We start from the raw sequence: 27,991 nt of genomic DNA, 5'->3' as shown, positions 1-27,991 counted from the left end.
ATCCAAGCACCTGGTCTTATTGATGTAGGGGAGACAAACTGGTCTCAAAGGGGCTCAGGGGAGGACTAAAACTCCAGTTCCCCCAAAGAACTAAAGAGCCTCCTTCCTCAATCTCTCAGGATCCCTCTGGGCTGCGCAGCAGCCAGATTAGGGGTACAGGGGGGTTAGGCACAGCTTTAGCACCACAGCACAGTGTGTTGTGCCTCACTCTGGAAAGCAGGGAAAGCTTGTATTCAGCAGCAGATTGCGGAACAAAGAGTTTACTATAGAAAATAAAAAATACAATAGTTCATGCCCAGCATAATGAACTACCTTTGTTATAGAATTTCATTCCCCTTGAAAGCAATTTCAAGTTAGAAACACGTGGGTACAAAGTAGAACTTGTTTGCATGTTTTTAATGCCAAGATTTCTCCCATAAAGCCAAGGAACTGAAGGGGATCTGTCTGATTTCAAATAGATTGGCTGTAGGTACTGTACCTTGAAATAATCATCTTTTTCACTAATTGCTATGTGGGAGTTATTCACTGGCTGAAAGAACCTTTTGTATTTTGTATCATACATACCAGTTCTAAGACATCACTTCATAATATTATTTTAGTCCTCTGTCATGGGTGACGAATCTTTACTTGAGTGATACAGAGAGGGGCATTGAAAACGGAAGCTAGGATTTGGCTGAGCAGGCAAATTACCGGTTTGAACACATTTGCTGAAAGAAGCCTTCTCCTCAGCAGACGAGGAAAGTTAAGTCTCTCTTGCGATGTCATGAAATTGAGTTTACATCCTGCCGTATTCACAGTAAAGCAACACTAAAGGGAAAACTTCCTTATTTCCAGCTCCCATAATAGTAGGGGTTTATCTGCTATCGTTCAGTTTGGGTTTAGTTCTGGAGTGTTTTTCGGGAGAGGTAGTCTGAAACCTATATCATACATATGGACACCCCTTGAAGATGGGAATTTCAGTTTTTATTGTTTCCACATTCCATTTGAAAATACTGGGCAACATTTTCAAACCTTTAGACGTGCATCTACATCTCTTTAGGAATCAAAGTTCAAGTCACCAATGACAGCATGTCTGAAAATAACATACAACTGAGAGGAACATCTTGGAAATCTGCATCCAATTTCTTCATGTATAAGTTCGTCAAAGTCCATTTCAGAAAAGTAAGGAAAGATACTGATCGAGGATTCTAGATATCCATGCCTGGGATAGTCAACCAACAGCCTCAAAAATATAACTTTTAACTCAGTATTACATGTATTGAATTCTGAGATAAGTATCAGATGAAGATGGAAACAGAGGGCTATCAGGACAGTGGAAAGGGGGGGAAAAAAAGGAGGATGAACTATGAATGGGGCTCAGGACGAGGAGTGTTTCCAGTCCCTGTTTAACATGAGGACTAATCTGGGAAACACAGCGGGACCAAATCCTCTTGTGATCCGTACTGCTACTCCTAATGAAGCCCAAAGTTGAGTCATGGGTTTTAGCTCTATAATTGTGTCCAGAGTGATAATTGTATATTAGATGTAATTATTTGGAACTATGTTTGTTTCTACAAGTCTCAAAAGAAACCTCCAATAGATAAACAGAGGAAAACAAATTCAGTATCAGTGTAAAAATCCTACTTTCTGTGGATAGTGCAACCCTGTATCCATGGATAGTATTCTTTGTGAAAAAGGTTGGTTGGTTTCATCATCTTCTGGAGATACAGCACTGGGGTTGCAATGGACTTCAGCTGTGGGAAAGAATTGGGAACATTTTTGCATTATAATCACTTGGTTTAATGTATTTAGAAAGAACCTGCCTACAAAGTTTTAATGTCTTTGGGGAAATAATAGAAATCAGCATTTTTTCAAAAAAAAAGCTAGGAATGTTTGGCACTATTCCTTTTTCAGAATACGGTCCTGCAACAATTTCTCTAGCTTTGAAAGCAAAACCTTCTGCTGGGATTCTTCTGGTTTAAAAAGGCTCACAACGTGACCTGTTTAGCTTTAATCCCCAAGATCTTTGCTCTTTTGGGAATGCAATTCCAGTTAGAGAGCACCATAGTCTATCTCAAGACTATGGTGGTGCTCCCTAACTGGGAATAGGTCCCAATAGGTCAGGCAGGTGCCTAAGGTGGCAGCTGAGCAGGGAGTTCCTGTCCTTTTGGAGAAAAGCCATCCCAGGATTTTAAGAGCTTTCTTATTTTCCCTAGTACAGCAAAAGCCATCTGTAACATTGCCATTAATCCCCAAATGGAAGCCTGGCACAGATGAAGCAGTGAAAGGTTTCCTATTTCTTTGCATTAGTTAGGATTTGACTTTCACGACATGGAATTTATTGTGGTACGTATCTATTATAGCCTGTGCAGTGTACGCAGTTTTTCTTACCAATCTTAAAATTCGTATCTGGAGAAGTCATGGAAAGCAAATCTGCATTGAAAGTTGAACTTGTTCCATTAGAATGTAGACTCCACAAAGCCTGGGATGGTGATCTGTGGTTTAAATGCTTTGGTGTAGATCCAGCAGTTGCACCTGACCCACTCCAGTCTGAAATCAGAGAGTGGGAGGTGCAGAAATAAAATTCTGTACAGGTGCCGCATCTCCAACTACCAGAGAGTAGAGAGGAGAATGGTCTGTGCTTGCTTTCTGTGCCATCCTTATTCCTGCCTAGCGGCCGGGGGTCTCTGTGCCACACAGTGCACAATTCCCGATGTTAATTTTCACATTAGCTCCATCGTGCATGTGCAGGTGAGGCTGGATACCAGCAATTCAGTCTTCTATTTCCCCTTGAGGACCCAGTCTAGTAATACTAATTTGATAAGGTCACACAGAAGGAAGCAGGAATCACACAAAGGGTAGGAATTGCAGCCTCATCCTTATTGCATCATACAACACTGAGCCGGCTCCTGCTCAAGGGGAAACAGTCTGGTTGCTACTGAGGGCACTTGTGCTGAATTCCCCCTCTGCAAATGGAAAGCTGCCTCTTCCTCAGCAGCACAGGGTGCACAGGATGCTGGTCACAAGACACAGGTATTAATGTAGGATTTTTAGTCTGGTTTCCTGAAAACCAACTAGTTAAGCTTCTCCTTTGTTATACCCATTCATAACATCATTTCATTTTGATAGACAGAGTTATTAAATTCTTCCACATTTCAGTAAAAAAATCAACATCACTGGAGTAGGCCAGAATAAGCCCATGCTAACCCTTGCTGAGCTGGCAAATAGGAGAATCTTAGAATAATTTAGATTGGAAGGGAACTATGGAGGTCTTTGCTCCAACCTCCTGCCCAGAATTGGATCAAGTGGGTCTGGCATCTGTCCAACTAAATTTTGACTCTCCAAGGAGAGGGACTCCCCCCACCATCTCTCTGGGCCACTGCCACCCAACTAGCAGAAAAAAAAAAAAAGTGTTTATTTATAAATAACGTGAATTGCCATCATTTGTGGCTTGGGTCCATTGTCTCTTGTCTTCTTACTGTGCACTTCTGAAAATCCCTCTCTTTTCTGTAACTACCCCTCAGATAGCCAAAGACAGCAAGACATCTCCCCTTTTCCCAGGCTGAGCAAATCCAGCTACGGCACATAAAAAATTGCAACTTGTATGCCCAGTATTCTGCATAAATTTCAGAATCTCGGCTATATGAAGACTGGAAAGCCACCAAAAATATGGCTCACATAAGGGAACACTGAATGGCATGTGAGAACAGAATTAAGAGACCGAGCTGAAATAGGTTTTGGAAATCTGCAGTTTTTACTGCATGCTGTCACCCTGTCATCATATCACAAGCAGTTAATGCAAGAGGATAAAGACCTATCAAAGAACAATTATCCAATGCAATGCAGAGGGGCTATTGAGAGGAGCATTATTTCTTAATGCAGAACAAATGCAACTCCAGTAGCAGACAAAGATTTATGAGTCAACTCAACAAATCCCTTCAGTGCTTACCAGAACAACTACTCAGACGAAATCTTCCCCAGCAGAAGTGCACTCGGCACTGCTTCACTACTTCATCCTTCATTAGGCAGTGAAACACAAAGATAAAGAACCCTTAAGAAGAAAGGAGAGATTCATGGGTTTTCATGTGTGTTCTCCAACCTGCTGCCCCTTTTCTAAACTTCTGTCATGCCACTGACACCAGTGTGTTCTGTGTGGGCAAAGTGTCCCTGGCCCAGCTTCAGGATCTTTGAGATCTCTTCCAACCCAAGCCACGCTACTATTTTATAATCCTGTTGGCCCAGAGTTGCACTGACTTCTTCATGCATATGAAGGTAATAGGAAGAGTTTTCTGCAGATTTAGTTTAAGAATAATCTGCAAGTTGACATGCCCAGATGAAAAGGATCATGCCGGTTCCTGACAAGGCGCATTTATCGAGACCTGTGTTTCTGAGGCTTGAATTTATGTCTTTAATAGTCTGCCTATCACAGCAACTTATCTAAACACTGTCATCCCACTGCAACAGAGCTTTCCTTTTAAAATAGCTAAAGCCTCTAATACAAGAGCAGTATCAGTTCTCCTCTTCCCCCATGCTTGAGTGACATGCTATTACAGATGTATTGTTATTTCACATCCCTGAACCCTTGTGTTTATAGCACCACTCCCTTCAGAAATTACCTTGCAAGGTGTTGAATATGCTGAAGAGATACAAGAAAAATATCCTCACTGTTCCCCAGGCAAAAAAGGCAAAGCCCCAAGTTAAGCCCAAAAGAAACATCAGGCTGAAAGCACTTTTGAGGTCCTGGAGAGCACCCCGTTTCCAGAATCTGGATGTCTTTTGTGTCCTTGCTTTCACAGAGTGGATTTGAAGGAGAACAGTGATGAACATAGATGTATTCATCAAAAATATTAAGAAGAAATAGGCCACAACAGAGATGTAAAACACTGTGTTGTCCTGGATCCAGCAACTGCAAGAAAGAGGTATGTATTCAATAAGGACTTTTGCGAGGGGGAAACTCAGGAAGCTGGTTCCCCAAATAAGCATTCTGTATGGTTATCCAATGCCTAGTTAGGGGTATTCCCTAGCACTAGTTATTTTCTCCCAATGAGGACATTCATGGAATGCCTGCACTTGTCTTTTTTTATGGATGCTGTGGAAATTTGGTAACTTTAGGACAAGGATATTTCTGGCAAATTCAGATAAACCTGAGGATTGTTTCACAACTTAATAATGTATAAATACAAAGACATGCTGCCTTAGGAAAACCAAGTGGAATATGACTTAACTAGGGGTCCAAATAATAGCATACCACTGCTTAGCTTTTCCTTAGGCATAAATTAGTGAATTTTACTTCTTTTTCTCTTTGTGTCTTTTTTTGTTAAAGATGGGTACCAACTTTCCCTCTGAGGTGTCACAGGTGTGTGTAGCCTCTCTGATGGGAGAAAACTTAAATACTCCAGGTAATCTTCACCAACAAGTGATTGTGTTAAACAAGAAGCAGGTGGAAAAATGGAAGCATTCTTTGCTATAAAAGCTTTTTAAAAAAGGATGAAAGAAGGCAGAGTTTTCCCACTGGAAAAGGGAAGAGGTTGAGACAATTGAAATAAAACTACTTGAAATTATGATGAGCGAATGATGTGAATTGATATTAAAAAAAAAAAAAAAACGAAACAGAAGGAAATGGGCAAAATACAGGAGCACTTATTGTGCCTTTAGATTTTTACCAGAAACCCAGAACATGCAGAAGCACATAAAAATATTCAATTAGACTGCATTAATGCAATAAAAGAATTTCACAGAAACTAAAAATGGAGTTGACTGGCAGAAACCCTCCCTGTCCTCAAGCCAAGTTCATCGATGTGAAAATTACTCCATGTAGTAGCCATGCATTTAAAATGTTCCTATGAACCAGAACCACTGAAAGGAGAGAGTAAAGATGAAGGAGAGGAGACAAAAGTGAGTTTTTTCTGATTATCCCTTGTATTTTTCAGATACTCTGGTGACCATCAAAAAGCTTAAAGTATTATACTTACAAATTGCTGTAAGGATGGCTCTTGGAGAGTGACCCATTGCCATAGAAGTCCTTATTTATAATGAGCACAAGAGTAATTACAGTAGCTGGTATTCCTAATGTGGAAAGCAAAAGAAAAATAAGTAGTTTGACTCAAAAGAAAAAAATAAGAATATGGAAAGATGTCAGATAATCTCTGATACATAATTACAGCGGACGTGTGCATCTTCAGATCAAATTCTACCCCCAGAACTCCTTGTGAAACAACTGTAATTAAATGTGTAGCGTAGCAGGTTTAATCTCCTTATTTATGCAAATTACAAATGAGTAGGCATAAAAATATCTGTGTGTGTTTGCAAAATGTTTCTGAGTCTTCAAACATCATCCAATCTGGTAAAATAAAACCAACTGACTATTACAAAAGCTGAGCGTCAAAGGATAAGCAGACCACAGCATTTTGTTTTAAGAGCTCATAGAGACACATGTTTCCCAGGCAGTGCTTTATCAGTCTTCCCTTTCACACATTTCCCAGATTTTTTTCAGTTCTGGCTTTTCTGTAGAGAACAGCTGCTGCCAACAGCACCATCAAGGATGGCTGCCCCTGAGAACCATTGTGCGGGACATCAGATTTGAGGATAGGGACGATAATATGCTGCATACTATTCAAGAGCAAAAAAAAAAAAACAACAACAAAAAACCAAAAACCAACCCTTAAAACAGCATCTAACATTGACCAAATAATACAGCCCAAATTCTGCTCTAGATCAGTGCCTCTGATAACACCTTTTCTAACAGGTGAACCAGAATTTGGGTTCTTTTTGGTATGTTTCTCCCAAACAAGACTTCTGATAGGGAAGTCCTTGGGAGAACAACGAATGAAAGCCAAGTCCACTCTGTGCATGGGAATCGGGAAGAGAATGCCAAAAATGGACACAAGGCCAAGAGAAGGAGTTAAAATTACCTCTGAGCATCCCCACATAGGGGTGAAGGCTGTGGGTAGCATTACTGCCACTCATGTGAGGTACCCTGGTAAATCATCCTATAAAGGCAAGAGGGGTAAGAAAGCAGTGCCTTACACCCAACTTTCAGTTGCATACGACTGTGCAGGGACCAACAAGCACTCTCTGCTAATGTCTCCCAGGGCAGAAGAAAGTTAAACTGAACAGCTCGGGGAAGAGATCCATCCCTACAGCGCAGGGTGTGCATCGCATTTCTGCGAGCTCAGTATCTTCACTTATTTCTGTAAAAATGCCCCAATCTTAGAGAAGTTGACAAGCACAGAAGTGGAGAGGAAATCAGTGTACTTACCCCAGCCAGCAATGCAGCATTTTAGGATGTACTTTGGGACATATACATTGAAAACTTTGACAAGAGCCAAATAAAAGTGAACAGACTCCAGGCACATCCACGTGAATGCTGCAAGAAGGAAATAGTGGAGGAGCGTGGCCACAATGATGCAGAGGCCTGGCTGGTTGAATGAGGTCAGCCAGGAATTGGTGAGGAAGACAATGTTCAGCATCAGCAGCGCAGCACAAAGGTTGAGCAGAATTTTTGAGGGGTTGTCTCTCCGCACCTTCCTAAAAGGAAGGGGGAAGTGCACAAGGTTATCACTGCGTCATCCAATTTACAGCCTATTTACTCCCTACAGGAGTGGGTTTGCAGCCTAACCCTAACCCTCTGCACAGGAATATTCCAGATTCTTCATGTAATAACTCACCCATGTCCGGGGATGAATTTTTGAAACGACAGAAATTTTTACTTTTTACAGACATTTTACTGTGAGAGTGGTGAGGCCCTGGCACAGGTTGCCCAGAGAAGCTGTGGCTGCTCCGTCCCTGGAAGCCCCCAAGGCCAGACTGGATGGGGCTTGGAGCAATGTGGTCTAGTGGAAAGGGTCCCTGCCAATGGCAGGGTGCTGGAACTAGAGGACCTCTTAGTAATCACTTCCAATCCAAAGCATTCAATTATTGTGTGAAATTTAGGAACATAAAAATTGCTGAACAGTTCAGATAGGTGCTTGTATCGAGGCAGAAGTACTCAAATCTCTCTAATTTTGCAGCAGACAGACATCAAAATAAAGCAATATTTATACTGTCAACTCTCAGTCTTCCCCTTTATGCATCACAGCATCAAATACTAGCAAGCATTCTGGTAATTGCTGCAAATTCCTTATTGCCAAAATATTAAAATCAGCATAAGGAAAAGGATCATACTTACTCAAGAGTTAGGTATGTCATGAGCGTTATTCCCAAAAAAAGGGAAGAAGCACCACATCCTGCATAGCTTATCAGAGTTAATATATGATCATGTGTGACATCTATTTCTGTCCGGGCCAAGTCCTGTGTTACAATATAAAGAAACACAGTTGTTTGCCAAGACAGATTTAGAAAATTCCTTTCACATTGTGAAATTACTGTTCTGCTTACTGCTACTTTTGGAGATTTTCCATTAATATATTTATGTGTTTCTTATGGTATAGTCCCACAGACTATTCAAACTAGTAAATGGCAAATTAACCTGCAGTATTTAAAGTATCCGGCAATAAGTTGTGAAGCTAGAAAAGCTATTCTTCAGAAACTGCAAAGTGAATATGGATTCCAGGATCTTACCAAAATTATTCCACCAGGAGTTCACTTTGTAGGAAAAACGACTTTGCTTCAGTGGCAGCTGCCATGCGTGGGAACTGCACAAACCTTCTACATGCCTTAGAGCATTGTAGATCCTCCCTGCCCAGAAAGCACCACTGCAAAATCAGACAGGAGGCTGGGCCCTGCTTCTCCACAGCTGCTGCCAGGAGGAACATTGAGAGGATTTTGTTGTTCCCTGACACAGCTTCTCTTCTATTTTGACCAGTAACCTACATCTCCAATGTCCCATGGAGGATGCTGCTGAAGAGCTACAGCTGTGCTGATTACCAAAGAGACAGCGCGAGGTGTGATCTGAAAATCAGACTGAATTCTTCTTGCTTGAACAAAAACTTAAGCAAGTGTCTGGGATCTGAACCTTCTCTATTCCTTTCTGTAAAGTCACAATTTTAGTCCCAGCAGAGCTTTTGCCTCTGGAGCAGGGCCATGCTGACTTCCAGGGGAAGCATCTAAAGGCAAAGGTGCGGCCTCACCCCATCCCGTGGGCTGTGTCCTACCAGGAATAGACAACTTCATCTACTTGATTTGCTTAGAACCCGCCTGTCTCTTTGCAATTTGTGCAGCCCACTCTCAGGCAGTCATCCCAGCTTTTGACATTTTTCTTTTAGGGGCAGTTTTCTCTGTATTACAGAGAAATAAGAGGTGCTAGATTATGACATGTCCCATATTTATACTAAACTTCACTTTCTGATGGAGCATAGACAAAACTTTCAAGAAGGTGTAATGCCATTAGTTGTCGCTGGCAGTTAATAAATTTAACACAATACTTCCTACGCATATTAAGGTTGATTAAGTTACACTGCGAAGTACAAACTACTAAAACAAAACTGCCTCGAAGCAAGTGACGTTTAAAGGACTTCACACCATTAAATTATTATAACTGTTTTCTTTGTTAGTGCTGATTTTGGCAACATTGCAGATATCTAAGAGCTTGTATAGATATGAATCTCCTGTCTCTTCTCCAAGGCTAGAGATGGCTTTGTTTAGTGCCACGGGACTTTCTGGGAGATGATTCATGGAGTACTCACCAGTAGGACTCCAAAATGGGTAAGATGGTTACAGAAACAGATTGTATAATTCATATCTGTATATTCCATTTCACACCCTGATGTATTCCAACCACCCAGTCCATCTGTGTAATAAGGAAAAAGGATTTTTAAGCAGAGTTAGTCATCCTCCATCATTTATAGCTCTGCAGCATGCAGGGTGTGTGAAGACAAGCTCAAGTTAGCACAGATTGCAGGGTCATTTAACAGCACACAAGTGAGATTTCACACCGAAACACATCTTCTGTAGTTGCCTGAGAACCTCAAAATTTGGATGAAAGCTTTTGGTGGAATGAAGAAATATTTAAAGTCATTTACATATTTGCACACATGGAAAGAACATAAAGAACCTAGTGCTGGGTGAGATTGTGCTGGAGGATGTGGAAACAGAAGAAAAGAAACGCACACAGGGCAGAGGGTTTGTTTAGGCAGAGTGCAGCACTGAAACAGCCAGATCTTTCCTGGTAAGACTGAATGTTATGACCCTGTTATTGAGGTCTGTGTCACATATTCAGAAGCTAAGATTCTGATCAGAAAGAAGCAAATCATTTCTACTCCTAGTAATTGCAGAGGAAACCTCTCCCATATGCTCTGAGTTAACTCAATTCACAGTTATCACTCTCTGGTGACCGCCTGAGCCATTTTAAAGACCTGATCCCAGCAAAGCCCCTACTGTATTCCCTGAAGTCACAGTAAGAGTTCATCTGGTATTTCATTGCGTTTCTGCCTTTCTCTTGGGCAAATTCTCCTTATTCATGTAGATGCAGCACTGCACAATGCCATACCCATGTCCCTGGGGATAACGCTGAGTACTGAGGTGTTGACATAAACACAAAGCAGCAGCACACACTCAAGTTTCAAGGTGCAATGTCAAGAAACCAAAGCCTCTGCGACGGTGGGGACAGAGCCAGCTCAGCAAGTAACACTTACTGTTTTTCCCAAAGTCCCAGAAGACGCAGTGCACTGCTGCATTGCCCTGGAAACAGAAGAAAGGAGGCTGTGACATTTCTTCAGGACATATGCACTCTGTCTGCACTTGCAGGTGGCGTGTCTCACCTCGAATTGGGGTGTATAACCGAGGCACTCGGATTTGATTACCCCTGCGCTGCTTGGCAGCAAAGCCCACTTATGTCTGTGGTTATCTGTGTGCGGTGCTGCAGGGGGTCTGCGGGTGAGCGGAGACGCCACGTGGTACGGGGCAGTCGGACACTTGGCTTGGGGAGCCAGCTGGGATATTGGCCATCTCACCCGTGGCACTAACCTTGCAGAGCCCCACTTTTTGCCTTCCCCTTTAGCAAGGGAAATCCTGTGAGTCAGTGATTTTCTCGGTTTTATCTGTATCTTTCAATACCTCATAGTCTTTAAAGGACAGCAGCAAATCTGACAAATCGTTCACCTTAGACCAATTCCCGTGTCTAATCTCATTGGGTCCACGCAGTGCCTGAGATGTCACACCAAATTACTGGTGAAATTCAAAAATTATGACTAAGACCTGCAATAACAACCTGAGATTTTATACATTTGAAAAAAAAAATGCTACAAGAAACCTTTACTTTAGAATTTCAGCAATTCCCCCTCTCTGAAACCAGGCAGGGAAGACAAGTGAGAGCTGAACAGATGGAAATGGATATTCAATGCAATGATTTCCCTTGGGGACATTCTAGTTTGTTACTCATAAGGCTGCAGCAAACTTTTCCAAGGCACAGATTCATTTACTTTTATTTTTATTATATCATTAATAAAGTTTATTAATGCACAGAGTTTACAGGAAGCTAGCCTAACAGATAAGCTGTTAAGATGTGTGATTTGTAGGCTGTCAAATATAATTAGGCACAGAGCCAAAGGTGTAGGTTTGGATGATAACTCATTAAATATTTAATTAAGATAATTTTAAAAGGTCAACGAAAAAAAAAATCTGAAAGGTGCCAGATGGCCCAGTAGAGTAAAAATGACAGAAGAGAGGGGATATCTGGGTGAAATTTCTGGGTATATATTTGCTGAATGGAAAGAGCATTTTACCACGAAAGCAGCAATTACAAGCCCTCATTAATGCAAACTTTAACCAAGTTCTTACTGAATAATTTTCTTCTGCCTTGGGTTTGTAATATACTCCTGTGGAGACTGGACCTTAAACATTAGCAGCGCAAAAATGCTGAGGAATTCAATCAAAAAGTTTGACCCACACCCACTTAAAAATAGACTTTAGGTTAAAGTCTGTTTAGACTTTAGACTAAGTTTAGACTTCAGGTTAAAGTATAAACTTAAATATATAATAGACGTAAACAAGACAAAGCAATTTGTTTTTCAAAACATCTTTGCAAGGTTTTGCATTTTTTAAAAGTTCCTCTCTTTTGGTGACCTAACCTATTTTCCAAATTCAAATCAAGGATAAATAATTTCAGTCCAATCCAAAACCCACTATTTTCTGGCAAATAAACTATTCTTTGAAAAAAAAAATTGCCTAGATCAGAACAAGGAAACAATAAGAATGTTCCTTGTTGCTAAGTATGGATTTAGAGAGCAGACACAAGCTTTAGTGATCTGCAAGGAATTATTAAACACTGAGATGTGTGTGGTCAGTCAATGTTTGGGTCCATGCATCATGGAGAGATCAGGCAGCAAGGTGTTTTAAGTTTATTTGTCCTGTTCCCAGTTTATTGAAAGGGTAAGTGAAGTCAGCTTTGCCTCACCCCATCCCTGATGAAATGAACACATCCTACCCTGTTCTGGTCTATGTGCTGGAGAGTGACAGTCACAGGCTCGTTAAGGTTCTGAATTGATGTATTTTCAATGCTGGCACTCACAACATAAGTGTTCAACCTCTCCATCGTTAAACTGTCATCCTGCAGGGGGAAAGCACACACATGCAAAATGAATCCAAGCTCTGCCCTGCTCTAATTTTTTTTTTAACTGTATTCCTTGGATATGGTGATCAGCTAAACTCCATGGGATGACTGATGTAATTTAGCTACTTGCTACATCATCAAAACACGTAGTTAGCTGCAGCTCAGGAACAGTGTCCACATCAGCTGAAGAGGACCTGAGTTTCACATGCTTCAGCTGGATTGAGAAAGCTGTGTAATGGTTTCAGTACATTTAAACACTTGGTTGTACATCACTAAGCTCATTAGACAGGAGACACAACTGTGAATGCTCCTTCGTTGTGCAAAGCATTGTTCAGCGCACTGTACGAGCCATCATTTCAAAGAAATGTCTCCCTTTCTAAATTATACCCACCCATCCTTAAGAAAAGTAAGTACTAGAATAGTCATAAATCCTGCACATCATGCTGCTATATTATTTTAATAGAGACATAAGTCTTGAAAATATTGTTGTGATATTTGCCATATGCTATGCATCATCCTTACTATCAGAGAAGGTTAGGGCATGTTCTTTTCCTGCAGAACAGGAGGACTAGAATAACATCAGCTACAGAAAATGAAAAAAAGTCTAAGGTCTACAGGCACCTCTCAGAGCATCCTTGCCTCAGAGAAGGTTTTGCTGCCTGAGCACATTTTGCCTGCACATCCCTCCGTCAGTCTGATGCTAATATGCCCAGAACAGATGATGCTGGGAATGAGATTTCTTTTTGTAGGCACTGAGAACTGCTGAGCCCATTTCTGCTGTGTTAGGGTTTGCTGGGAGTCATAGTTACCAGAAAAAGTGAAGTAGTGCCAAAAAACTTGAACTGGATCTTTGAACGCTTGTCTGGGTCAGAGTACTCGATGCCTAGGAAGTTCTTCAGGGATTTTGGCAAAAACACAGAGGCCAAAGACTTTCTGAAAGGGTTTTCTTGTACACTGATCTGCAGGAGAAAGATTATATGCTCAGAGGTGCCATGCTCAGGTCAAATTCAAAATGAGGCAAAAGAGTGGGAGAATTGTCTGGTTTAGTCAGTGGTCCCTGAGGTGATACTTTGCTCTCACCTTGAGATCCACACCTCTGTCATAAGAGGCAATGCCAAAGGCCAGTCCTCCAAACAGGCTGGGATCTGGACGCAGCACCAAGAGGGCCAAGGACGTGGTTATGACTGACATATTTCTCTCTGTGTGGGTAACCTTATAGCCCATCTCCTCAGTCATCTTCAGGATACTTCAACAAGAGCAACCAAAAGGAAAAAAAAAATACAACTCTTGAAATGTTCTGCTGGTTTCATCGTGCATGCACCCAAGCGACTAAAAGCCTTTGCTCTGATTTTTGATCACTAGGAGCAAACACTAGAGCAGAATGGGTCCATTTTGGGGTAGATGGCACTTTGTCTGCACAGGCTCAGGTGATGGCAAGCAGCTGAGTTGGCATGATTCAGTGGCCTCTGGCAGGTGGAAGATACCCTCCCTGCAGGGACCACAGAAGGAGGTTCTGAGAAGACCCGAGTCAAAATCCACACCCAGTCAAAAACTGCACTCCATGTGGAAGGCATTAACTGGTAATATCTGCTCATTGGATTTTTTCAATAGTCTAATTGTACCAGGAGATGAAATATCGGAGCCAGAAGAATTTAGTCCGGCAGGACCCTCTGGAAGTCCATCCTCTAGCTCCTCACCACCTCGGGCAGGATATGTTCTGAAGGCAGAGCTATTTCTCAGGGGCTTGTCCAGCAAAGCTCCAAATGGGCAAACTGTGTCCTTTCATTTGTCCTTGTCAAGGCCAGCTGCTTTGCTCTGGTCAGTGCTCTGCTCAGACATTCAAAACCAGGCAGCAGAGTTCCCTTTAAGACCTCAAAGAAGAAGGGTGTTTTTAAAGCTAAGAACCTCGATTTTAGCACGTGTGAAAATCACATCATGGATGCAGCACCCTAAATACAGATTTTGAAGACTAACATTGCATAGCTGTGTTTAAAAAGTCTTTATCAGCAAGGGTAGAGGGTGGAAGAGAGTTGTGTCTCCAGGCTGACCTGCCCACAGCCCTCATTGCTGAGCCACAAAGCTCCCTGTGAGAGGAGATGGCCGCTGAGCAATCCCTGGGCTGCCTCCAGGCTGGGATGCCTGCAGGGAACAACGCGGGAAAGGGGACTTCTGCAGAACTGGCTCTACCAAAGGCACCTTTGACAACCAATTTCTGCTGGTAAAAACCTCAAATACATTTAAGATCAAAGTACAGAAATTGCTAGCTCCGGTAATGATATTTCATAGACTGAATAAATTACCGCGTAGTGCCATTTCAGCCTAGGAAGCCTCTTCTGAGCAAGTTATCTTACTTACCAATTGGTTATTTTCCTAAAGTTCTCATCTTCTATTTCTCGCAGCAGAATATAGTCTAGTATAGACAATACACTCTCTGCAAGTGTCACACTCACATCTGCAAGCTCTACAATATCAGAAATTTTACTTGCAACGATTTCTAGCTCTTCTTCACACAGTGTTGCATCAGGCAAGAGGTATAAAATATACTGTACAACATCTTGTGCATTCTCTGGAAAAAAAGGAAGCGCATATGATTTATGTGGCATAGCTATCTGTCTGGCCATACAGCTACATGTCTCTCTCGAGTGCTCCTGATCTATTACAAGCTTATGTCCAAAGAAAAGTCAAAAAGCTCTCGACGTGTCAGTGAGACTGGCATGAACTTCTAAGTGAAATCTGCATATCCCAGATTGTGTTTTAACAGAAGAAAATAATGTACTTGTCAAAAGAATACTGTCCCCTGCTTTTGGATTTATAAAGACTATCTGCAAATAATATTTAGTTCTAACTTTGGTCATTTGCAAGAATTTGTGAACTACAAATTACAAAAGATCTGCCCCTGTCCCTTATGCTGCTTACCTGGTACAGCAGCAAAAGCAAATTCTGAATGGTATTTTGCATTTGTTATTCATCATGTCATCATCCTTCTATAATTTTTTTATAGAAGCAGATTTTACACCCTGGGAGTCAGACAGACTGTGTGCAACTGAAGATATCTTTCCATGACCTATTATTTGATGCACTGCTGAGGATAACCTCTGGTATTGAGTTTGTTCGCCATTCAAACTATTCTCACTGTTAGGCATAGCTTAAAAAAAAAGAATAAACAGGTGGTAGAGTTCATCTCATAGCTTACATGAATTACAGCACCAACTTTTCAACTCCAGACACTGATTTGTGCTTCTTTCCATGACTTACGGTGAACTGCTTTTATGTGCTAACAGACAGGTAAAACCTGCCACATTATTCACTGGTTACTTACCTAGCTATAAATCTAAGTGTGGACTTTGAGAATAGAGGATTCAATAGAGAATTTGGAAGCTCCTGCAAAATTCATCAACAATAAAAACCTTTAAGGTGACCGGCTGTGCAGGATGCACAAAAAACAACCTCATCGCTTCTTCAGATGTGCAACGTGAGCATTATCTAACTACAACTATTTTTACTGTGATTCACTGTGTCACTGAAGTATCTGGTGCCATACCTTCTGTTAGCTTGATATCTTGGAGGTCTAGGATATTATTTGGAAGTTTTTCCAGTAATTTGCATTTAGTCACATTTGGTTTCTTCCAAAAAGCTTGCTCAAGTTCAATGCTAATTTCACTGAAAAATGCAAATAAAGCACATTGTTACAAGAAAAAAAATATATAGTCATGATGTTCCTCATATTTCCCACTTAGGTAGCTAAGAATGCCACTTATTAACCCAACTTGAAATGGACTTTCAAGTCAGATCTGACTTAGCACTCAGCCAGCAGAATGGCAGCAGAGCCCAAATGCCAGAGCCATGTGAAACACACCCTGAGGTTTTGGAGGGCAGGAGCCATTAAGAGAAGGCACAAAATGCTAAGGGGCAAGGTTTCCCCTTCCTGCTCAAGCAGAAAGTTGGGCCCCTGCAGTGACAGTAGGTTCTGCCTACAGGTGATGGGAATGATGCCACGCCCTTTTCCTGCAGCCCATGCAGGACCAGCCCTGGATTTCTACGCATCTTCCTCGGCACGGCACTGCCGCGTGCCGTGGCAGACCGCCATCTGATTTGCCATTACAAAACTTGCTGCTCCCTCCTGTTTTCCATGGAAGAATCAATACAAGATGTCCCGTCACTCACCAGCTCCTCTGAGCAGATCGCGGAGGGTTTTTCCTGCAGGTGACCTCTGTCTCAGAAGCTGGACTTGTTACAGGCCAGGAATAATTCCCATTGTACCTCGTGAGGAAAAAGCTTTCTGGACAACCCACTAGCGCTGAGGAGGAAATAAATAAACGCGCTTTACAAAGACTCAATTGTCAAAAACAAGACATCGCTCCCCCACCAGGTGGGCCAGCTGTCCTGTGGACCTGGTTTCCTGGTGGGAATGAGTTCTAATTTGCAGACCGGTAAGAGCATTTTACAGGTTTACTGTCTATAAGAAAACATTTTGTTTAAATATTTAATCTCTTCTTCTACATTTTTTTCTCCTTTGTTTGACAAGTTCAGTTCTCGGGTAGAGCGTTTCCAGCATCACGAACCTTATTGAATGACAGAACACCCTCCAGGCTTCTCTAATCTATCAGAAAGTGCTTTACATTGTCCCTTATTAACCCATCAATATCTTCCCTCCAGACTTGTTTTATCGTCTGCAACCCATATTTTGTAAATTATTGCTATAAAAAGGATTTTGAATCTCAGGTATAGTCTGTTGGCTCTTATCTCCGGCTTACTCCTGTTTTTTTTAGGAAGAACAGAGACAGTAACCAAACCAACAGAATACTTATTCGCCATCCGAGGATTGGTCCAATGTGCAGAGGCATTGAGAAAATGTTGGCAGGTAGATTTTGTTCGGTTGTTAGCTTTCAGTCTCCCTGGGGTACTTGCCACCACTGGGAGCTCCTGGATTTGTAGCTGCATCAGCTTTACTCTGCCTTTGTTGCAAAAGTGTTCAGACCTGCCTGGGCTCTGGGATTCACGTTTGAACTGGTCTCCATTTGTCTGGAACCCAAGTTTTTGATATCGCTGTCACTGCATGATCTTCTACAGATTGTACATCACATGGGGTCGGTCTGGTTACTTGTAAGGATGTTTTCTAGCCCAGCCTCTCCACAGAATATAAATTTGACAAAAATCACTGTTAGACAGAACTGCAAAGTATGCGATTTCCAAGGAGGCTTCAGTGAGGTTTTACCTATGGACTTCACAGCCACATCCTCAGGTTTCACATACAGGGAAAATGGTCCCTCTTTGTAAGTGTCATTCAACAGCTCTTTGATCTTGAGACTCAGGACTTCTGGTATTTCCAGGGATGTGGTCTTTACAGTGGCCTTACAGACAAAGCTACAAAGAGAATACACGAACAAGGCTGCCATGTCGGTAACATTCCACAAACATAAGGGGCTACAAAATTCAGGCGTAACCCAGATAATTACACTGAATTGGATAATGCATGTATTTTTCTCACCGTAAGTGCAGCTTTGAGGAAACGTTTTCTAAAGTAGAAAATATTGGGAATACAGGTACAAGAATCTCTCTATAGTTTTTCACGGTATAAGCCGCTAAAGGTCTCCTAATAACGTTATCTCAGCAAAGGAACATCCCTGTCACAAGTAAGGGTTGTTCAGCATTCAAAGTTCAGAGAGAGCTAGTCATAGAATAGTGAGGTGCTTGTGACCCTGCGACTCCATGGCTCTCTGGAAAACCGGCATTTAACCAACCACTTTCAGTATCTCTGGTGGATTCCACTTCTCCTCAGAACAGCTTTCGCTCTAAGTAATTATGCTCGCCGACTCTGGAAGGTTTGGAAAGCCTTTGAGCGGCTTCAGACATGTCAGAAAAATGCAAGAACCCATGCATGGATCGCCTCATGGACATGTAATTTAACTGAGGGCTAATGAGTGAGAGTTCCTTAGAGCTGGGATATTTCAAGCTTTTTCAATTCACACAGTTGTCCACCACTCGTCATGGTCTTTCTAAACCATTCACAGCCCCTTGGAGGCGATGAGAATTCACCACCTCCTCCTCCTGGCCTGAGGTCAGAAGGCAAATAGAATTTCATACAGAAGAGTTTCAGGATTCATCCCGGTATCCCTCTTGGGCACTGTCTGCTCACTGGTTCTAGCCCCAGCAAAGGACCCTTACAGCTCTTACAGGGAAGCACAAACCTCACGGCTTGGCACGGAAGCACTCCCAAGATCTGGGGTATGAGAAGGAAACCTTGGATGCCCAAACACATTTCCCCCAAGTCAAGCATTCCTGTGGTTCTGACCTCCATGTGTGCTTTTCTGGTCACCCTAAAACTCAAAGAGCCACGGACGGATATAATTTCTCCTCCCCCTAGAAATGAAATCAGTACAAACTGCGTAAATCCAATTCACAACCCTGGGTCTTACCTTTGTGATATCTGCTTTACCTTCCCCTTCAGTTCACATGGAAGGACACAGAAAGTTAGAAACTGGTTAGAATCAACAGGCACAAATTGTGTTTTAAGCAAAGCAATTAGCAGAAACTCAGTGTGCTCTTTAAAACAGAGCCTGTTGCTTTGAATGTTACTGGGAGGAGCCTTTGTTTCACAGTACTGTCCGGGGTTCATCAGGATAATTAAATAATTTCAACAAAACACAACAGCATTGACATTTAGACCCTTTAACTATTATATTCTCTATGCAGAGGTAAGAAAAATATGCCTGTCTATAAGAGGAATCAGAAAATAACTAATTACATACATGAGTCCTCTTATAGGCGCCGTGGTGTGGATAATTATCCCTGAAAACAAAAGAGAATAGAACAATTATTTCACAGTAGCATGTAACTGTAACATGCCTATTCTGCTGCCACCAAAAAAAAAAAAAAAAAAAAAAAAAAAAAAAAAAAAAAAAAAAAAAAAAAATCTCGTGACCACAGTAAGCTAGACTTTACAGCTCAGAAGTCATCTTGAATTCAGCACAGGTATATCTACAGAAGTCACCAGGACTGAGCGCTATAATTGATATGCACACCGACAAAAAGTGTTTCTTCCAAAATGGGAAGAACCTTCCCTTAATGTTTTATGGATTGGATTCATTCTATGTGAACAGTGCAGCGTGTTACTGTATTGTCATCTATAAAACAAGCAGTACCTGTGGAAGTCAGAGAAGAAAGTAGGAACTCAAAATAGATAGAAAATGACAACATTCTGCATCTGTGCACGGTGACATGTTTACGAATTGCTAAAATACCCCTCTCCACTGCTCACCGTTTGGGTGTAAATACAGGTTGGATTGGGCTAAAAGGAACAAAATAGGGGAAACTGGTGCAAGAAACCATTGTTTCTAGCAGTGTTTTCAAGTCAAGCTATAACATCCTTTCATTAGACACTGCCACACAAGAGCCAGTCCCCGGGGTGCGTGAGCCTCGTTCCCCTCTGTGACCCCCAAACAGACCGGTCAGTTGGGAAACGGGTATCTGGAACTTGTCTGCTCAAAGCACAGAGGGTCAAGGTGACACCACCAGACAGCCAGAACCTTACCTGACTTTCAAATTTGTCACAACAAATCCTTCTCCGGTAAATATGATATTAAACTGGAAAGAAAACAGTAAAATTTTTATTAACATGGTATATCAATACTTTTTCTAGACCTGCTTGTAAATTTAGAATTCCCAATGAAAATTGGGAAAAAATCCCAATGAAAGCGGCTAAGAATTTTTGCAAAATTTTTACACCTTCCCCTTCCTTGGGAATTTCACTTTGTCCTGTTATACATTGAATAACGTGACTCTGGAACACCACAACTGTTACACGGATGCTCGTTTCTGTGTTGTCCCAACAGTTCTCATTCTGTACATTGGGTGTGGGACTAGATGACTTATAGAGGTCCCTTCTATTCCAACCCAAAGTATTCTATGATCCTACCAGCTGTCCTCATGCAATACTTGCTAGAAACACATGAGAAAGAGAAAAGCAAGCTGCTCACCCAGTGTTCAAGAAGCCTCCTTGCATCATAGCAATCAGGTGCTCTCTCCATTTTATAGACAAGAGAGAATTTCATGTGAACATGAAAGAATCCGACTGTAAGGAGAGGACAGAGGTGAGAAACATCCTGCAGCTTGCACAGAAGGCGCCTGCTCCCCTTCCCTTCTCCTCACTCTCCCGTAGGACTACGGCTGTGTTCCCGTTCCCACAGCACCGAGTCCCTTTGGGAAACCCCAGACCGCAGTGTCCACGTCTATGTTACTGCTGCATCGATAGGCATTTTATTAAAGACCTCAGGGGCCCAAACACACAGTTACAGTATCATCAGACCTGAACAACCAAGCTGTGGTTCGTACCTGAGGTGCACTGTCTCAGTTTTTACTGCCTGCTGAGAAAGCACAGGCAGAGACGGGAGGATTTGCTGACATGGAACACCTTGCTAAGCAGCAAGGGCTTAAACATGTGAACTTCACTTGGTGTTAGTTAGCATCAATGACAACCACATCAACGTTTAAGACGGCCCCCTGAGCACTTACGTGGCACGGTACCATTGGTACTGGCTGGAGATACCGGGGACAGCGTGGGGGCCCTTGTTGAGGATGCTTGACTGAAGGCTGCTGGAAAGAACCATAAAAGGCCTGAGAATCCACACCGGCAAAAGTACGAGGGAAAGCACGGTTCAGGTGAGAGAAAGGTGTGAATACTTCTGCGAAGGTTATTGTTACAAGGACCTGCTGTGGTTCCACAGACCTCAGCAGGGTGAAGGCAAAGAGCAAAATACACCCACACAGGGTTTTCTTCTTTATAGAGAGGTCAACACAGCATAGCAAGGGAAAAAAAGGAGGATTTAGATCACAGGGAAAACCAGAGCTTATGCACCTTTATCCTTTTTTCATTTCTTGCGTTGGAGGACAGATAACTGTGTTCCCTTCTTGCCCGTGTAAGCTGTGCCAGCCTTCAGGGAAAGGCATTTGTAATGCCTGTGAAAGGAACATTGATATTCATCGTCTCAGGGTTAATGATAACCTGGCATAAGGATTCCCATTTTAAATGCTGGCCATCCTGCCTGTTGTTTTCAAAGTGAAAAATTCCAGGCATTCATTCATAGCTAATTTTCCTTGAAGCAAATCACCTTGTCAAAGCAGATATGACTTTTGCATTTTGCGTGCGATCTGCCACATCACCAGGCAGACAGGGAGAAAATGGATGATGTTTGTCACCTGTGAAAGGAATGAGTGTGTCTTTACAAACAGACTGTTCGAGCCTGTTTGTAGGTAAGACCAGAGATTGATAGATAGGTGATTCAATAAGTCTGTACCTCTCAAGTAGCTCAGCCAAACGGGGAAAGAGAGAGGATGATGTGGCCAGGAAAATAGGATTAAAAGGACGCTGTCTCCTCCAACAATTTGAGAGATCCTGGGGGAAATGCCCCATGGCCTCTCCCTTTATTTGAATAAAGTTACAGGCCTCCTCTGTCTCCTTTTTGGATGCAAACCTCTGGCACTGTGAATATTTCTGCACACGTGTACAACAGAAAATTGCGGTAAACTGAATCACACTGTTGCATTAGAGGCCTGGGCGCTGAAAGAAAAACAGGATCACAACACTTTGCCCCAGAAGTGCCATTTCCTTGCGAGGCTGGTAATTGGTATTTTTTACTTCACACTCTGACATGACCGTCAGAGACTTGACATTCAAGCTCTGACTATGAGAAATAAATTCTACATATGAATACAAAGCCAAATGTCTATGAATAAGGAGCGTGGCCAGAAAGAAGCAGGGTAAGACCATGCTTTATACATAAAACACTATTCTCTCTACTGTAGTTCAAGTTAAGGGGACTCATCCATGCTCAAAATACAACAGTCCAACTCACTCAAATCAATGACAATTCATCCATGGACAGTAACAGAAACAGGGGTTGGTAATAGTTTGAAGTCTCCTATTTTTATCCTAAATGACTTCAAATTGTCTTGTGAAGCTCAAAAGACAGCGAAAATCAAAAGCCCCTTCTGAGCAGGCATGCTACAGTAGCTAAGCTTCTACTCGCTAGGCACAGAATTGATTTTTCCCTTTGCACTAAGCCACAGGCTGTGAAGTCAGCACAGAGTCAAACTGGAGCAAGTGGACAATGAAACAACTAGAATCCAGCTCTGAGTCATCAGGCACGCCCTATCACTGCAATAAATGTTTTTCTTTCCTACAGAAATATAGACATGATATTAGGATATGATCCATCGAGCCACATTCCAAACTATTAGAACGTGTGGGGCTTGACTCGTCTCCCTGCACACTCCAGTGCTGCAAATTCCCTCCAGGTCAGATTGAATCTGCAGAGTGCGATCACAGGCTCCACTCCATTCCTGTTGTTATCAGCATAATATTTTGAAAACCATTGCCTCACAGGCAATGTACAATATCACCCAGCCTCAGGGAGCATGGGTCGGAAAAATCTGCTAGGGGAAAAAAAACAACAAACAAAAAACCAGAGAAATTGCCAAACAAAGGCCAAACCCATTCTTATCAGGGATGTCATTCAGAATTCTGTTTCCATCTCCTGACAAACGAAAGCACGATTGCAACTTCACAGATAGTACTTGATTTCTTTCACTCTTGGTGTCACCAGAGGGGGAAAAAAATCTGGTTATTCTCACACATCAAGGAACTTTACCAGCAGGCAGGTGTGGAACCAGTGACCTGCAACCTCATTTGCTTTGATTAACATGTATGTGATTCTGCTCATGAAAAGAGGACTGAGACGTGATGGCAGACGAGGTCTGAAGCCATGAGACTACTGTATCACTGACTTTTTAAAGTCCAACTCAAGGATTCTGATTTAATAATTTAATGAACGGTTTGTTTGACATCTTGTACATATGTATGGCTTCCAACAGCTGAGCATCAAAAATGAGACTAACCAATAAGAGGATTTCAGTAAATGTATTTCTATATTACTAGTAGTCATTTTCAGATACTGAATATTCATCCCTCTCTCAGATTATTTAAAGTTAAGAAGAAAACCAGAAAGCAGTGTGTGGGTGAGGTAGGGGGAGGAAGAGATGCAGACTGAGTCAGTGAGAGGATAAGAACACGCACTCAAACACATATTTATCATTCCTTCCCAGTCTCCATGCAGAGAGTGTGCTTCTGTAAGCAAACCACATTGGGAAAGAGAGTAAAAAAGGGAAATAAAGTGTCACTTCCAAAGAAAAAGCTGCCCTACATCCTCATTTGAGTACCTCCCCACATTATGATTAAAAAATCCAAAAGTTGATTCTATTTCTTGTTTCTGCTACCTTTGAAATTTAATTGAGACTGCCCATGCTACCAGTAAAAAGTTTAACTCCGCAATAGAAAAGAAAGTCCTCAAGACGTGTCAAATAGGAATCAATACGTAGTTCAGCTCTAGGGTCCACGTGGTCCAGTACCGGGTTGGGTGTTTGATTTTCTCATCCAAAGCTGAGAGAAAGTTGATAGATTTGGCAGGAGCTAGATATTAATTCAGTCTTTCTATTATGAAGGTTTTCTTTGGGAAGAGTCTGAGTTTTCCTCAACAGGCCAGTGTGCTGGAAGTGACCCCAGTCCTGCGGGGTGCATTTTAAAAGCACGAATTATCTCTGTGCCCTGCATTGTTCTTGAAGAGAAGTTAAAGAAAGGAATACCGAAACCAGCATAGAACTAGTTATTGTTTTGCTGGGATTTATGTTAGAGTGAAAGGAAGCTGACCGTGTTTACGACGCACAGCTTACCGTGTGGAAATGGGGGCCTGAATCATTACTGCGGAACTCGGTTCTGTCAGCAGCTTCGTGCATTTCCCAGGACACCGAGGAGCAACCGCACAGCTCCTACTTTACAGTGACCGAAGTAAAACTAGAAAAAGACTATGCAGAAATACAGAAGACACCCAGGAGGGAAGGAAGTGAATAATGACAAAACCACAAGCCTTTTCCCCTCCAAACATGGATGACGGTTGTGATGCCATCAAAATCTGACATTTCACTCCTTGATGCATTTTCTTATTTGTACTGACTCATCTGCAGCCCAGACTGAGCTGGGAAAGAGTATGAATTGTGTCCAGACATGGCCAGTGTGCTTCAGGGACCCTCATAATGGCCGAAGGAAAAGGGCCAGAATAAGAAAAACTGCTGCTCTGCGGCAGAACGCAAGGAAAGTGGGCTTCTGTAGGGATAAACCGTGTGTGCACAAATCAAGACACCATCAGACACTCTCTGGGCTGGGGAACACCCAGAGCTGGGTGCACCATCCACGTGATTAATCCTGAGCAGGATTACTGTACCTGTCAGGAGAAAAAGACGAGCAGAAGCCACCAAGATGCAAAAGACCTTATGAGCAGAGCGCTGTTTGGGCCAACACAGGAACCTCTTCATTTTCCAGGCACGTTCTGAAAAAGAGATGTTGGTGAGCACCCCCTTCCCACTTGGCTGAGAAATTCAAACTGCTCCTGCAATCTGCTGGAATGGCATTGACAGCACAGAAGCCCAGAAGTCCTCGTTCCTCGTGACAGGGCTGAGTCACTAGATCAGCCATCTCTGTAAAGGTCACAACTACACAAACCCTCTGGATTCTGCTGGTTTCTAAAAGGGATGAAGTTTATGCAATGACACTGAACGTGTTTTGGTCATCTGTCACAACTCTGTAAGCCCATTACCAGCTTCCAGTCTGCTTTGACAAAGCGGTGAAATTCCTAAAGACATAGGGAAAAACAAGAAGAGAAAGCCCTGCCGGTGCCTCTAAGCTGAGTGTGCTGACCCATAGTTATATCCTACATCCTTATATGCTATATCCTCCCTGGTGGGATGGTAAACCACACAGCAGCAGGCAGGTCAAAGGGCACGGGGAGAAACAGGACACTGCTCACAGACTGCAAAGCAAGTAAAAGTATTTGTTCTCGCTCCTGGGCTCTGTCTACAAGCAAATTTTCATCAATGTAATGCAGCCCTGGGAACATGCTTATAATTGAGAAAGGGCTAATTCCAGGGTAATAAGCATATACTGAACACTTGAAATCCAAATATGCCAGTCTAAACCAAAAGAGCTTTAATCTGTTTTGTGCTTCAGTTTGACTACAGTTGCTCACAAAATGACTACAGTTATACGAGAGCAATGAAGCGGACAGGCAGCCTCGACGTCCGAGAGCCCCAGACTCGCTCCCCGTTCCCTGCAGCTCCCTGTGCCGCTCTGCTTCCTCTACTCACTTCACCAGGCATCAAAGGAAGGACTTCATCTTGGACCCCACTGGATGAATTCTTCACCTATTCACGAGTTACATAAAATGACTGTGAGGGATGAGCTATATCCTCAGATGGTCTAAGGTGGCCACGCTCTGTTCAGTGGAGTCGCCTGGCTTCACATCAGACGCAGCCCTCTCCTGGGGCACCCCACAAAGGGTTACAGCACCCTGCCCACTGGCAAACTGAAAGCTGTCCTTTTGTGTTCAGACACGTAAAATGAACACTAGAAAATGATAAAAACCTCTGAGCTAATAACAACTCTGTTCATTTCCTTTAAAAATTGCACTTTACAAAACTTACAAAGTTAGGAAATGTCATCCAGTTTCCCATTTACTGCTCTGACAACTAATCTCTTCCCCAAGCTTTCTACACTTTTACTCTGGCAATTTTTTTGCTGACTTTTGCAGTAACATTTAAGGAATAAAGCATTTTGCTCCCAGCCTGTGGCACATAAATAGCACTTCCCATATATTTGCATACCTTCTTCTAAGAACACCATAGTCATTTAAAGGCTCTGCTCAAAAACTCACCTCCCTGTGTAGCACAGCTCAGGTAGATTTTTGGTCCACACAGTTTCTTCTGTCAGATGCCAAAAGACCAGTGAAGGAAATATGAAGAGGAAATCAGATGGGACCTTGCGATGTTTTCAGTGGGTCAGGAAACGAAGAGCAAATGATTCTGTTTTGAAACCACTTTTCTAAGGTCCTGGAAAATCTGCTGCAATAACAAATCTCTGCTTCCAACCTTCTCTTTTGTCACTCCAGAAATGATTTGTTGACTTTTGCAATAATATTTAAGAAACAAATCATTACGCTCCCAGCCTGCGGTACGTCACAGGGCTGTCCAGGTTTTGTCCAGGGCAAAGTCCAGAGCATGCAGCACCGTAAAACACAAATTAGATGGAAACTGAAGAGATCCCATCGTTTTTGTTTCAAAAGCGACTGCACTAAAGAACACTAGTTGAAAATTCCCCACAACAGTCCCCATTTGTAGTACATAATATTGTGGTGTAAAGACCAACACCAGTATCTTTCTTCCTTCCTGCAAGCTATTAGTCATTGCCAAGTTCCAAAAATACTAATTATTGCTTGCTGCTGAGAAAGATGTCATGAGTGAGGTCTCAGAGAGAGTGGCCCCTGAGAAGGACACCACTGTGTCTCTGTCACTTGGGTCAGCCAGAGGTCAACTTCTGACTTTTGTGAGTTAGCTCCAGAGGGACAAAATCCGCCCTGCAGGCCTGGTGGCTGTCTCCTGCAGGAGCGTGATCTTAAGTGTTCTGACAGCAGCTCCCGGTTGTTCATTTCCCTTACTGGATCTGAGAGGGATGTAAGAGGAACCGGAGAAGGCCTGAACCTCCCAAGGCTGCCGAGCACTGCACCCTGCTCCTCCAAGCGCTCTAGACTCCAAACAGAGTAGAAGCGTCCCTCCCTTCTGCTTTCCTACGTAACCTACCCATCCATCGTCACCTTATTGCTCACAAATCTGTCTCCTCCTCTTGGCTACCCCCATTTAAAAACCACAGACTTCAAGTTTTTCCTCAAAAAACTGAGAGCATCCCTTAGCCAGACGCTTTTATGTCTAAGGAGCTCTTCTCCTGCTTTGCATTCCACCCGTGCACCCGCACAGACCCTCTCACAGTCAAGTAGCCACAGCTGAGCACCCTCCTGCCATCCACCAGCTTCGACCAGCAGGTCTCAGTCTCCCATTACGGACAGGTCACATCCATGAAAATTGCTTGGCAAGCACTGCGTCTCAGCAAATCCATGCTGCATAGCTTCTCATAGCTTCTATAATTTGCGTGAACTCTTGCGTGGAGAGCCTTTCTTCTGAACAGGGACTGCACCGGACTTTTCAATGCTTTTCATTTCCTTCATCTTCTTTTATCTGTTTCCATGTTTTTCAGTTTACTGCAATGCTTAAAATTATTCAGCACAGGTTGTATATCAGCTTCACTGAAGCTGATTGCAAAGAGTCTGGAACACCACAAGAGGGCATTTCTTCTTAAACCCAGAGGCAGACCCTGATCGAATAGCCAGCATCCTGCATCCATTTCTAGTCAAAACTTTCATGGGAAGATTTAGGAGATGACCTTTAGGACTTAGAGCAGGAAAAGACTGTGTCTTAGGAGTACAATGAAATGAAGCAGAGAGCCAACACGGAACACATTCAGGCTCACTAAGGCCATTCTGATAAAAATAAATTTTGCTTTACATTGGATGAGCGAAGATTTTTGCCAGGAGGTTGCTATGGTGACTTTTCAGCTCTCCCAAACCTCCTCATACTGTAATTACTTCTCAG

At 42.6% G+C, this 27,991-nt stretch overlaps 1 protein-coding gene across 1 annotated transcript; it reads right to left on the bottom strand.

The window, feature by feature from the left end:
- Window positions 1-1,605: 1,605 nt before the first annotated feature.
- ADGRG4 (adhesion G protein-coupled receptor G4) lies at window positions 1,606-24,253 on the bottom strand. Its single transcript, XM_038123017.1, has 23 exons — window positions 24,191-24,253; window positions 21,905-21,956; window positions 20,978-21,058; window positions 20,443-20,537; window positions 19,998-20,050; window positions 19,216-19,255; window positions 18,883-18,908; window positions 17,682-17,830; window positions 16,631-16,763; window positions 16,008-16,126; window positions 14,822-15,032; window positions 13,547-13,712; window positions 13,276-13,425; window positions 12,341-12,463; window positions 10,972-11,061; window positions 10,551-10,596; window positions 9,603-9,706; window positions 8,147-8,268; window positions 7,238-7,506; window positions 5,952-6,045; window positions 4,596-4,885; window positions 3,929-4,030; window positions 1,606-1,733 (listed from the first exon to the last, which is right to left on the bottom strand). Exons 1-23 carry the CDS (start codon window positions 24,251-24,253, stop codon window positions 1,606-1,608), a joined length of 2,706 nt encoding a protein of 901 aa, XP_037978945.1.
- Window positions 24,254-27,991: the final 3,738 nt, after the last annotated feature.

This window comes from Motacilla alba, chromosome 4A (genome assembly GCF_015832195.1).
Source record: "Motacilla alba alba isolate MOTALB_02 chromosome 4A, Motacilla_alba_V1.0_pri, whole genome shotgun sequence".
Classification (NCBI taxonomy): Eukaryota; Metazoa; Chordata; class Aves; order Passeriformes; family Motacillidae; genus Motacilla; species Motacilla alba.
The sequence above is the reverse complement of the archived record's forward strand: the minus strand, read 5'-3'. Positions and strand labels throughout refer to the sequence as shown.

Excerpts from the sequence above, each read along its gene's own strand:
- ADGRG4 (XM_038123017.1), bottom strand. The coding sequence starts at position 24,253 with ATGCACGAAGCTGCTGACAGAACCGAGTTCCGCAGTAATGATTCAGGC. Across the intron at positions 20,051-20,442 it reads GGAGGCTTCTTGAACACTGG|TTTAATATCATATTTACCGG; the intron begins GTGAGCAGCTTG and ends TTTTCTTTCCAG. Across the intron at positions 16,764-17,681 it reads TGTGGCTGTGAAGTCCATAG|CGCTAGTGGGTTGTCCAGAA; the intron begins GTAAAACCTCAC and ends TTTCCTCCTCAG.